This window comes from Arachis stenosperma, chromosome 9 (genome assembly GCF_014773155.1).
Source record: "Arachis stenosperma cultivar V10309 chromosome 9, arast.V10309.gnm1.PFL2, whole genome shotgun sequence".
In the NCBI taxonomy this organism is placed as follows: domain Eukaryota; kingdom Viridiplantae; phylum Streptophyta; class Magnoliopsida; order Fabales; family Fabaceae; genus Arachis; species Arachis stenosperma.
In genome coordinates, this window is record NC_080385.1 from 73327792 (window position 1) to 73340400 (window position 12609).

Sequence of the window (12609 nt, forward strand, 5' to 3'; positions counted from 1 at the left end):
TGTTTTCTCGGTTCTCATCCTTTGAGTCAATCCCTACTACTCAGTCACCTCTGTTTACTAACACAAATGTTTATCTTTTTCCTAGTGATGATTCTACAGATTCTATCTCGAGTGACCCTCCACAGCCTCCTGTTCTTCCGCTTTCTCCATCTCCCAATGATTCCAGACCGGACGATGATCCTGCTCCTACTGTCATGCCTCCTCCTCCCGCTCGTTCTTCAAGGGTAAGGAATCCACCTCCTCATCTTCTTGATTATCATTGTTTTTCTACTATCCTTCATCAACATGAACCTAAGTCATTCAGAGAAGCCTCCACAAATCCAAATTGGCAACAAGCAATGCAGGAAGAAATACAGGCACTTAAAAAGGCACACACTTGGGATTTGGTTGATCCTCCTTCTGCTCAAGAAGTTGTAGGCAGCAGATGGGTATACAAGATCAAGACTCGCTCTGATGGTTCTATTGACCGGTATAAGGCGCGATTGGTTGCTCAGGGTTGTACGCAAGAGTATGGTATTGACTATGAAGAGACTTTTGCTCCTGTTGCTCGTCTCACATCTGTTCGTGCTCTTCTTGCCATTGCTGCAGTCAAAAAATGGTCTCTCAGTCAAATGGATATGAAGAATACATTTCTTAATGGAGATTTGAAACAGCAGGTATATATGAAGCCCCCTCCGGGTTATTCTTGTCCCTCTGGCAAAGTTTGTCTCCTTCGCAAAGCACTCTATGGGCTTAAGCAAGCTCCTCGTGAATGGTTTGACAAGTTCAGCACTACCATATGCAGTATTGGTTTCACTTGCAGTCCTCATGAGCTTGCTCTCTTTATTCGTAAAAGTGAACGTGGAGTCGTTCTTCTACTTCTGTATGTTGATGACATGATCATTACTGGGGATGATGTTGATGGTATCTCTAATCTCAAGGCCTCACTTCACCAAACCTTTGAGATGAAAGATCTTGGTTCTCTCAGCTATTTTCTTGGTCTCGAGGTCATCTCCACCGATGATGGCATCTATCTCTTTCAGGCTAAGTATGCTTCAGATCTTCTTGCTCGCGCTGGAATTACAGATAGTCGCACTGAGTCTACTCCTCTTGAGCCTAATGTTCGATTTACCCCTATGGATGGCACTGTTTTGGATAATCCGACTCTCTATCGACAGTTAGTTGGCGGTCTCGTCTACTTGACTGTCACCCGACCAGACATCGCCTATCCAGTTCATGTACTTAGCCAGTTCTTGTCAGCTCCTCGTACTACTCACTATGCTGCAGTTCTTCGCATTCTTCGCTACATCAAAGGCACTCTATTTCATGGCCTTTATTTTTCGGCCCATTCCTCTTTGTCTCTTCAGGCTTACTCCGATGCTGATTGGGCTGGTGATCCCACTGATCGTCGTTCCACTACTGATTACTGTTTGTTTCTTGGCGACGCTCTCATTTCTTGGCGTGCTAAGAAGCAAACGTTCACTGCTCGCTCAAGCACAGAAGCTGAGTACCGTGCCCTCGCTGACACCACTGTTGAAGTTATCTCGGTTCATTGACTTCTCGCGAATCTGGGTGCTCCTCAGTCGTCCCCTATTGATGTTCTTTGTGATAACCGCAGTGCTATTCAGATCGCCCATAATGATGTTTTTCATGAACGCACCAAACACATTGAGATTGATTGTCACTTTGTTCGGCAACGTATCCTTATTGATGCTATTCGTCTCATTGCTGTTGGAACACTAGATCAGACTGCTAATATCTTCACGAAAGCTCATCACCCGACTCGTTTCCGGACTTTGTTATCCAAACTCAAGTTGGTCTCCTTAGCTCCCACTTGAGTTTGAGGGGGGATGTTAGAGAATCATTAGCATCAAATTAGACCAATTAGTATCGTCTATATTTAGATAGTATATCTGTATATTAATTATAGGATTCTATGCCTTTATTACTCTGATTCATTTAGCACCTATAAATACCCCTTGTATATTGTACCTTTGATCATAACTCAATAATACACTTTTTCATATTATTCTCTTAGTCTCTTGTTTCTAACAATTTCTATTATACTGAGATATTAATTGTGGTGAATATTAATATTACTACTAGAATTATCGAATTATACTTCTTTATTTTAAATTTATTTTCTCTTTCTTGTTTATTTATTTTACAACACGTTATCAGCAGGAGACTCTAATCAAATTTTAGAAAGACTCGGGTAACAAATTTTCATTATGTCAAAACTCTCTCATCTTGAATTTAATGTTCTTGATATATTTGGAAACAACTACTTATCATAGATATTAAATGCTGAAATTCATCTTGATTCAATGGATATTGGAGATACCATTAAGGCTGAAAATAATTCATCTCAGAAGGATAAAGCCAAAGCCATGATCTTTCTTTGTCGCCATCTTGATGAATGATTGAAAAATGAATATTTCACATTAAAAGATCCTGCAGATCTGTGGAAAAACCTTGAAGAATGGTATAATCATTAAAAGATAGTGATATTTCCTCAAATTCGATATGAATAGAAGCACCTGCGTATACAGGATTTTAAATCTATAAGTGAATATAATTCAGCAATGTTTCGAATCACCTCACGAATGAAATTATGTGGGAAAAAGATAACTGATAATGATACGTTAGAGAAAACTTTCTCGACCTTTCATGCCTCGAATGTGCTCCTGCAACAGCAGTATCGAGAAAAATAATTTAAAAAATATTCTGAGTTAATTTCATGCCTTCTTGTTGCTAAACACAATAATGAGTTGCTTTTGAAAAATGATGAAGTGCGTCCAACTGGCGCCGCCCCATTTTCTGAAACAAATACGACAAATCATTACCCTAGAAGAGGTAAATGGCAAGATTTTAATAATAAGAAAAAATATGGAAGGAAGAAAAATTATGTTCATAAGAAAGAATCTCACCAGAAGTGGGATAAAGAAAGAAATAATGGGCAAAATAAATCAATAGAGAATAAATGTTTCCGTTGTGGTGGAGAGGGCCATTGGTCGCGTACCTGTTGTACCCCAAGGCACCTAATCGATCTTTATCAAGCATTTTTGAAAAAGAACGACAAAGGAAAGGAAACGAATTTTGTTTCAAATTATGCTGTTGAAAATTACACCACTCATTATGATGTATCTGATTTATTTGAGAATCCTGAAGGAAATATTGACTATTTGATCAATGATGGAAAAGTTTAATATGTCGTTTTGTAAAAAATTTCTTGTTAAGTTTTATTTTCTATGCATTTGAATTTTAAGTATGATGCATATAAATAATACAATATTTATGATTTTCAAAATTATTGAATGTGTCAAGATAATAATAATAAAATTTTTAGTATATACTATACTTTTTAGAAAAATATTTTCAATCAAGAAAATAATTTTATTGTGCAAATATTTCTACTCATTTTATTATTATTTGTCTTTGAAGAAAATGGCAAGGATATATAATAAAGATATTTGCCTTGCGGATAGTACAAGTTCGCACATCATCCTCAAAAGTAATATATATTTTACTCATCTTGTGTCAAAAGAAGAATATTATTGGCTCCGGTAATGTGATAGAAGGTTCTGGAAGAGTTATAATTTTGTTTCCTGAAGGAACGAAATTCATAATAAATAATGCACTATTGTCTACTAAGTCTCTAAGGAACTTATTGAGTTTTAAAGATATTCGCCGAAATAGATATCATATTGAAACTATGAATGAGAAAAATCATGAGTACTTATGTATCACAACTCATGATTCAAATAAAAAGATTATATTATAAAATTAGTGCAATTGAATCACACGCCATTGTAAACTAGAAGTTTACTAGCCCAAATGAATTCATAACTTGGTATGATCAATTGGGTCATTCGGGAACAATTATGATGCGGAGAATTATTGAAAACTCTCATAGACATTCACTAAAGAACCAGAAGATTCTTAAATCTAATGAATTTTGTTGTGCTGCATGTTCTCAAGAAAAGCTAATTTTAAGGCCATCATCGGTAAGGATTGGATTTGAGTCCCTTGAATTCTTAGAAAGAATTCAATGTGATATATGTGAACCTATTCATCCACCATGTGGATCTTTTAGATATTTTGTGGTCCTAATAGACGCATCTTCGAGATGGTCACATGTGTACTTGTTGTCTTCTCGCAACCTAACGTTTGCAAGATTACTTGCTCAAATTATTCAAGCACATTTTCCAGAAAATCCAATCAAAGCAATTTGTCTTGATAATGATGGTGAATTTACTTCCCAAGCCTTTGATGCTTATTGTATGGCTAATGGAATAAGCGTTGAACATCCAGTAGCTCATGTTCACACAAAAAATGGGTTAGTATAATCACTTATTAGACGCTTCTAGTTAATTGCTAGACCCTTACTTATGAGAACAAAGCTCCCAACTCAGCTAGGGGCATGCTATTTTACATGCCGCAACACTTATTTGTTTGAGACTAACAAGTTACCATCAGTTCTCTCCTATGCAATTAGCTTTTGGCCAGCAGCCAAATATTTTCCATTTAAGAATATTCGAGTGTGCGATATATATTTCCATTACACCACCTACTCGCACCAAAATGGGACCCCAAAGAAAATTGGGGATATATGTTGGATATGATTCTCCCTCTATAGTGAGGTATCTTGAGATAAAAATTGGAGATGTATTTAAAGCTCGATTTGCAGATTGTCATTTTGATGAATCAAAATTTTCAACATTAGGGGGAGAAAATAAGCTTCTTGAAAAGAAACTTAATTGGAATGCATCATCCTTAATGCATTTAGATCCTTGATCTGGGCAATGTGAACTTGAAGTTCAAAAGATTATACATTTGCAAAGAATAGCAAATGAATTGCCTGATACATTTTCAAATACAAAAAGGATAACTAAATCCTATATACCAGCTGAAAATGCTCCAATTCGAATTGATGTCCCAGTCAGACAAATAGCCACCGAAACAAATTCACGTCAGAAGCGTGGTAGGCCTGTCGGTTCCAAAGACAAAAATCCTCAAAAAAGAAAAGAGGTAAATACTATTCCTGTTGAAAAAGATATAGTAAAGACACTTGCAGTTGTCCAAAATTCTGATATAGTTTTGATGCCAGAAGACATTCATGTACCTGAAAATTGTGAAAATGACGAGATCTCGATAAATTATGTCTTTACAGAAGAGAAATGGGACCGAAATACGACGATTGTTGATGAAATATTTGCATATAATGTGGCATTAAATATCATGCATGAAAGTAAGGATCTTGAGCCAAGAACAGTCGCAGAATGTCAACAAAGGAATGATTGGCCAAAATGGGAAGAAGCTATGAAGGCTGAGTTAGACTCACTTGCAAGACGTGAAGCCTTTGGACCTGTAGTCCGTACACCAGAAGATGTAAAACCTATTGGATACAAATGGGTATTTGTGAGAAAATGAAATGAGAAAAATGAAGTTGTGCGCTACAAAACTCGACTTGTGTCATAAGATTTTTCACAAAGGCCGGTATAGAATATGAAGAAACATATTTCCCTGTAGTGGATGCAATAACATTGCGTTATTTGGTCAGTTTATCCGCATGCCATATACTACATATGCATTTAATGGATGTGGTAATAGCCTACTTATACGGATCATTAGATCGTGATATCTATATAAAAGTCCCTGAAGGATTAAAGATATCTAAATCATCCAATGAATATTCATAGGGGTTATACTCAGTCAAATTGCAAAGATCTTTATATGGTTTAAAGAAATCTAGATGAATGTTGTATAATCGTCTTACTGAGTATCTGGCCAAAAATGGATTCAAGAATGTTGATGTCTGCCCATGTATTTTCATAAAGAAATCTACATCTGGATTCATTATAATTGTTGTGTAAGTTGATGATTTAAATATCATTCCTGAAGAGATTCCAACAATTATAAAAATTCTAAAAGAAGAGTTTGAGATGAAAGATCTTGGAAAGACTAAATTTTGTCTCGGCTTGCAGATCGAGCATACAAAAAATGGAATTTTCATTCATCAAACAACATACACATAAAAGATCTTGAAGAGATTTTATATGGATAAGTCATGCCCCTTGAGTACCCCAATGATCGTAAAGTTTTTGGATATGGAAAATGATCAATTCCGTCCTAAAAAAGAAAATGAAGATATCCTTGGTCTTGAAGTACCATATCTTAGTGCCATTGGAGCGCTAAAGTATATTGCTAATAACACACGACCCGATATATCATTTGCTGTGAACTTATTAGCAATGTATAGTTCTTCTCCAACCAGAAGACATTGGAATGGAATCAAACAAATCTTTCAATATCTTCATGGAACGGTTGATATGAGATTGTTTTATCTATATGAATCGAAGTCACAACTAGTTGGTTATGCAAATGCAGGATACTTATCTGATCCACACAAAGAGAGATCTCAAACAGGATACTTCTTCACATATGATGGTACAACTATATCATGGAGGTCCACGAAACAGATGATTGCAGCAATATCCTCTAATTATGCTGAAATACTAGCGGTACATAAAGCTAGTCGCAAGTATTTTTGGTTCAGGAGTTTGATCCAATATATTCTGTCATCATGGGGACTGACTGACCATAAGATAGCTCAAACTGTCCTGTTTGAAGATAATATAGCATGCATTGATCAACTTAAAGGTGGATACATCAAAGGCTATAGAACAAAGCATATTTCTCCTAAATTTTTCTTCACTCATGACCTTCAAAATCAAGGAACAATTGATGTCCAATAGATCCGCTCAAGCGATAATCTGGCAGATTTGTTTATAAAGTCATTCCCAAAATCTTCCTTTGAAAAATTGGTACATCAGATTGAGATGCGTTGATTTCGAGATATTAAATAATGTCGACAAGAGCCGGAGGCTGTACTCGTTTTTCCTTGTAAGGTTTTTTTTCCATTAGGTTTTTCTTGACAAGGTTTTTAATGAGGTAGTCTCCATCACAAAGGATTTTATACTCATTTTCCTTCTCTAAAGTTTTTTCCCATTGAGTTTTTCTTTAGTAAGGTTTTAACGAGACATAATTCTAAATGGTCATCCAAGGGGGAGTGTTGTGATAAGAACAAATACTTGGATATCCATTTATGACTTCGGCAGTTAAACATTAAAGGAATCATTTTAAAAAAAGAATTCAAATTAATGAAGGTTAAAAATGAAGACACTTTACATGTATAAATAGAAGGCAATATACACAACAACAATCAATAACAATTCTCTTTTTCTTTATACTACCAAAACACACACTCTCTCTCTCTCCCTCTCCCTCTCTCCCTCTCTCTCTCTCTATATATATATAGAGAGAGAGAGAGAGAGAGATATATATATATATATGAATCATTTTTATTATCCTGAAATATTAATTGTGGTAAATATTAATATTACTACTAGAGTTATCTAATTATACTTTTTTATTTAATATTTATTTTCTTTTCTTTGTTTATTTATCTTACAACAAAATACCATTATTCTTCAAGTAATATTTTTCTTTAACATAAATCTATACAACCAATAACTTTTCTCAATTTTTTGTTTATCTCGATTGATCTAAAATAGTCTCATACTATATATGTCTTTTCAAATTTTAATATATATATATATTGGTGCTACTTAAAGTCTTGTATATTTGTGTAATATGATCACACTTTACAAGATCAATTCAAATAAAATTGAAAAATGTATTTCACACAACGAGGATTTAAACAAGTCAATTTAATCAGTTAACTAAAAAAAAAAGATTCAAATTACCAGCACAAAATCTTTCTTCAAATTCTCTAGAGTGAAATTCACCAATAATATATCATTCCTTTTAAAGTGTTCAAATGACATCGAGAACATAGTTGCTACAAATACTACTATTGAGTATTGAATGTATATACAACCAATAACCTTAGCATTTACATTTCACAAACAAGTTACAACTATAGCATTTTCACTCCACCAAGAAGTTGACATAAATTGCCCCTATCTGAGGTACACCTCCTTTACAATCATTAACCAATGATGATTTCTTGATCTTCTTCACCTTGCCAACTTCCCAAAATAACACCTAATACATACTATTTATTAACAGATACTATCTCACAAGTTGGATTCTTTTTCAATTACTCCAACCGTTCTAAAATATGTCACTATAATAAATTCAGAACACTCATAAGTCATAACCTATGTATCGGAAAACATTTTGTATCCGGATACATTGAATTATGGTTTATCGAATTTCCAAATTGACAAATAATGTGCAATGGAGATAGTAACAACGAGTGGAAAAGCATTCTCCACGATGTTGTGTTGAGCTATTTTCTTTTAAAAAAAAAAGTATTTAGGGACAACGGCTAGTAGCAGGACAAATACCACATGTAATGCAAGTTTTGAACATTTACACCCACTTATTTTCATTTATAGTACTTTAAAATTATAGAAAAATAATGAATGAGTGATTGTAAATGTTCATCGAGCACACATTAAATATACCAAAGATGGTGTGATTAATGCAGGACTAGCAATATTCATCACCTAGCCAATTTTCCTTCTCCTTTGGACCAGTTGGACCCTCCTCACCATATAGCTCTGTTGGAAACAAATCAATCAAGTTCTCCACAGAAAATCTAACAAACATTGGAAGCATATCTATTAGCTTCTCTATTTCCGATCTCCCATCGTACACGATCGAAGGACCCCACTCTCTCATGTACTGCAACCAGCACGGTTCATTCACGGCTCCATTGCCAAGATACTCGGCCGCAACAATCTGATACCTTGTGCTGGAATCCACTACGAATTCGCTTCTAGCTGCGTCGTTACGCACACCTATTCCAAGCTTGGATGATCCCTGAAGGTAAGTACCAGGATGAGGGTAGCTAGCGTGGCCGTGTTTTGAAGAGTAAACGATTGGTTTGTTGTCCTTGATAAACTCAAGATCAGAAGCATCCAACCATTCGCCTCCGCTATGCTGAGAGAAGAACACAGACCACAGCTCCCCAGTGAAGTTGTTTATTCTGAGGGTGAAGTGCTCCCAATCACTCACATGTTCACCAATCTTGCTCATCTCGATGTTCATCAATGCAACTTTGAGGGTGGCAGGACCATTGAAGGGGCAAAACACCCACATTGCAATATCTGTAAAGGAACCTCCCAATGCTGGCTTTACATGAACATAGAGTTCTGAACTCTCTATGTCACCCTTCTTTAGATAATTCTTTGCATCATTATCGCTAGGCAAATCAATCCAAAATGCACCATCATTTGTTCCTCCACTAGGCAAATTCGAGCCCTGATAATCTATGGCGCTACCCTTCTTGCCAATGGCCGAATACAGAAGCGCTCCGTTCTTGAAAAACCACTGCACTGATGATGGCATGTATGTCTCATCAGGATGGAAGTACATAGTAGGTCCATAATGCTCGATAAGCGCATGAATCTGGTTCAGATTTGGCATTGCGTGCAAGGTAGAGTCGAGATTCTTCAAGCAACCAATATTTTCCACGACTTCCTCAGAATCAAAATAAGCGCCGCAAACAAATGTTCCAACAGATACACCTTTACAGAGCATACCTCTGTCACAGGGCTGTATGTTCCAAATCTGCAATGGATCCTTTGAAGATTTGGACTTGATAGTTACCAATAGATTAGAAGTCTCACAAGGTTCCGTTAGATCTGTTCGCACACATCTAACTTGTTCAACTTCCGGTTCTTTTGGCGTGCTAGTAACTACAACTCCCATGGCCTTATAACCCGTTGGAGGGTTCGGCAACCAGAAGTAAGCACATTCGTCATGTGAATCCGAACTCCACACTAGAGTGTAGTCAAGAGGCTTCTTAAGAGCTGGAGATTCGGATTCACAAGTCATTTCACGCGCCACAAGCACATATCCTCTCAGTGGCTGGCCATTCGATTGGCAGTAGTGGCCAAGGGAGAAGAAGCCGTCTGGAATCTCCAAAGGTCTGTAGAAGGTGAATGGCTGCGCTTTTCCAGCCAACTGAGTGCATCTCCAAATCCTCTCAAACTTGGTTATTTGCAAAACTTCGATTTCTCCGAGCCATATTCTTCCACCGGCAAAACCATTACCTGAACAAATCATATACACTATTAGATAAACACAGATGCTTAAGCCATAGAATTTTATAACGGCAAATCTAGACGAAATCAAAGAGAACCAGCATAACAAAAAAGATTATTGATAGCAAGATTTAAAATTTGATCTTTTTAGTAACACATAAACAATAGATTACACATGCCAAAATATGCATTGAAGATGCTTACTTGATGCATACATATTAATCAAAAGTGTCTAAGCCTAGTAATTGTGTGATTAAAGAATTTCGATGACTGCAAGTTTCCATACACATCTCTCAATTAATAAAAATTAAATATTTGGTCAACAAAAATGGCACCCAATCCAACCCCCGCCCCCACCAAAAGAAATTTTTTTTTTTTCAGAGATGAACAATCAGGAGATACAAAGGAGCTTGTTTTGTGCTCTGAATAATGATATTTACGGAAGTACCCATTAATGAAAGCCAAGAAGACACATTTCAGCTTGAAAATTGGTGAAAGCTTTTTTATTAAGACAAGTTGGTATAAATACATATATCGAGGTAGATAGATAGAGATACCTTGTGGCCAGTGTGGAAGAGGTGAAGGGAGAGAGAAAGGGTGTGGCTCAGAGAAATCATCGTAGTTAGGAATACAATCCCAACAGAAACACTCACAACCCAACATCATCCCCTTTTCTTCTTTCTCTCTTTCTTTCTTTCTTTCAAACACACCAAAACAAATGGGTTTCTTTTGGTGTTTCCGTTGCCTTCAACAAAGGAGTTTCAAGAATGAAGAAGAAAGAGAGAACGAAGAGTGTTTCAGTAACAGTAAAGAAAAAGTCAACTTTCTCTCTCCCTCTCTCTTCTGGTTGGAGTGTTGTTCTTTTGCAGAGACGTTGCTCCTTTTTTAATTCTTTCTTCGGGTTTTTTGAGGTTGCCTTGTTCCTGCTATAAATTTTTTTTTATTTTCTTTTTCTTTTTGTTTGCTCCTTGTTTCAGACTTTTTTATTAATTTAACAAGAATGGTACGTAGAGGCTCATCCTTAAAGTATTATATTTTTTAATTAAATAAATTATAGTTATTCGTTATTATATTTTATATGAATAGTTCAATTTTAGGATTTAAATTTTAAAATTTAAGAATTACAGTTTAGAATTTTAGAATTTAAAATTTAAAATTTAAAATTTATAATTTAGAATTTAAAATTTAAAAATTAATTTTTTTTAGAGTTTAAAGAGAATTGTTCTCTTTATGTATTCTCTGCAAGTAAGGAATAAAACGCATGTAAAGTGTATTTATATATTCAATTATAACCATATGCTTTTCTATGATTAATTTATTATCGTGTACAATTATAAAAAAGGAAAATTAATTGCATAAATTAATGTTAATTTAACTTGCAAATAATTTCTTTATTATGTTGGCTCATACTCTATTTGTTACTTCATTTCAATTCGATTTATGTAAGTAATAAATAATGTATAAATTAACACAATGTCGTTTGTCGTATATTATATGAAATGTACAAATAATTTCTTCATAGAGGAAATAAATATCTCTAGTATAGTATAGTGCAACAATGGCATAAGCAAGTAAAGCAAGCAAGCTTGCGTAAAAGTACATACAATGTTTGTGGGGGTGAATGAGTTTCTAACACGCATCAAAGAGGAATCAATTATTAGGTTTGTTGTTGTTGATTAAGACATACTTCCCTCTTTCTTTTTGGTTAATTTACCCCCTTGCAATGCAAATGGATGCATTCTCATACATTTATTTTCCCAAAGTATATTAGTCTATGTTTAATCTTTGTACATTTATTCCCACTTGTCTTTAAGCTTTTTTCTTAGTAATGATTTTTATATATAAGTTTATATAATAAAGAGAACAAAGAAATGATAAATTTATACATAAGTTTTGAGTTGTGACAGAGCTAGATTACACTATCTGTTTCAAAAAACTAGCTTAAGGAAATCAGAGTATTAATTAATGTTATAGAACATTTTGAAGTGGCTAATTATTATTATTGAGCCACTTTTATTTGGAATAATTATATAATAAAAGTTTAATTTTAATACATGAAATATATACAATTTTAACAATCACTCAATTATATTTAATTTTTTGGATAATTATTTATGTAATTTATTTAAAAGTAATTATTTGTAGTGATATAATAATACATAATTAAATATTAATAAAAAAGTTGTAGTTATTACTGTGCTAATCTGTGATTGGAAGTTTTTTTCTCTGTGATTGGAAGATTTTAAAGTAACATGATTTTTGCACAAAAAAATTATTGGGATAAATTTTTGGAGATCACATAGCATTAAAATAAAACAAAAAGAAATAGTAGAGAAAGAAGAGAAGAGAAAGAGAGATATTGAGAGAAAAAATAGGATAAATAATTAAAATTACTCTTGAACGGTCAAATTGCTGAAAAAGTTACTTTCTAAAGTTATTAACAATTTTTTTTAGATTATTTTAAAATTTGACAAAAATATTCAATTTTTAAACATGTAATCTTAAAAAAAATTTAGAGATTAAGTTTTAATCTGATTTTTTACAAATATAA

General features: G+C 34.4%; 1 protein-coding gene across 1 annotated transcript; it reads right to left on the reverse strand.

The window, feature by feature from the left end:
* Nucleotides 1–7902: 7902 nt before the first annotated feature.
* On the reverse strand, nt 7903–10965 carry LOC130948848 (hypothetical protein At1g04090-like). The gene is made up of 2 exons (XM_057877723.1): nt 10616–10965; nt 7903–10067 (listed from the first exon to the last, which is right to left on the reverse strand). The coding sequence occupies exons 1-2, from the start codon at nt 10722–10724 to the stop codon at nt 8500–8502; spliced, it is 1677 nt and encodes a 558-aa protein (XP_057733706.1). The 5' UTR covers nt 10725–10965; the 3' UTR covers nt 7903–8499.
* Nucleotides 10966–12609: the final 1644 nt, after the last annotated feature.

Excerpts from the sequence above, each read along its gene's own strand:
- LOC130948848 (XM_057877723.1), bottom strand. The coding sequence starts at position 10,724 with ATGATGTTGGGTTGTGAGTGTTTCTGTTGGGATTGTATTCCTAACTAC. Across the intron at positions 10,068-10,615 it reads TCTTCCACACTGGCCACAAG|GTAATGGTTTTGCCGGTGGA; the intron begins GTATCTCTATCT and ends TGATTTGTTCAG.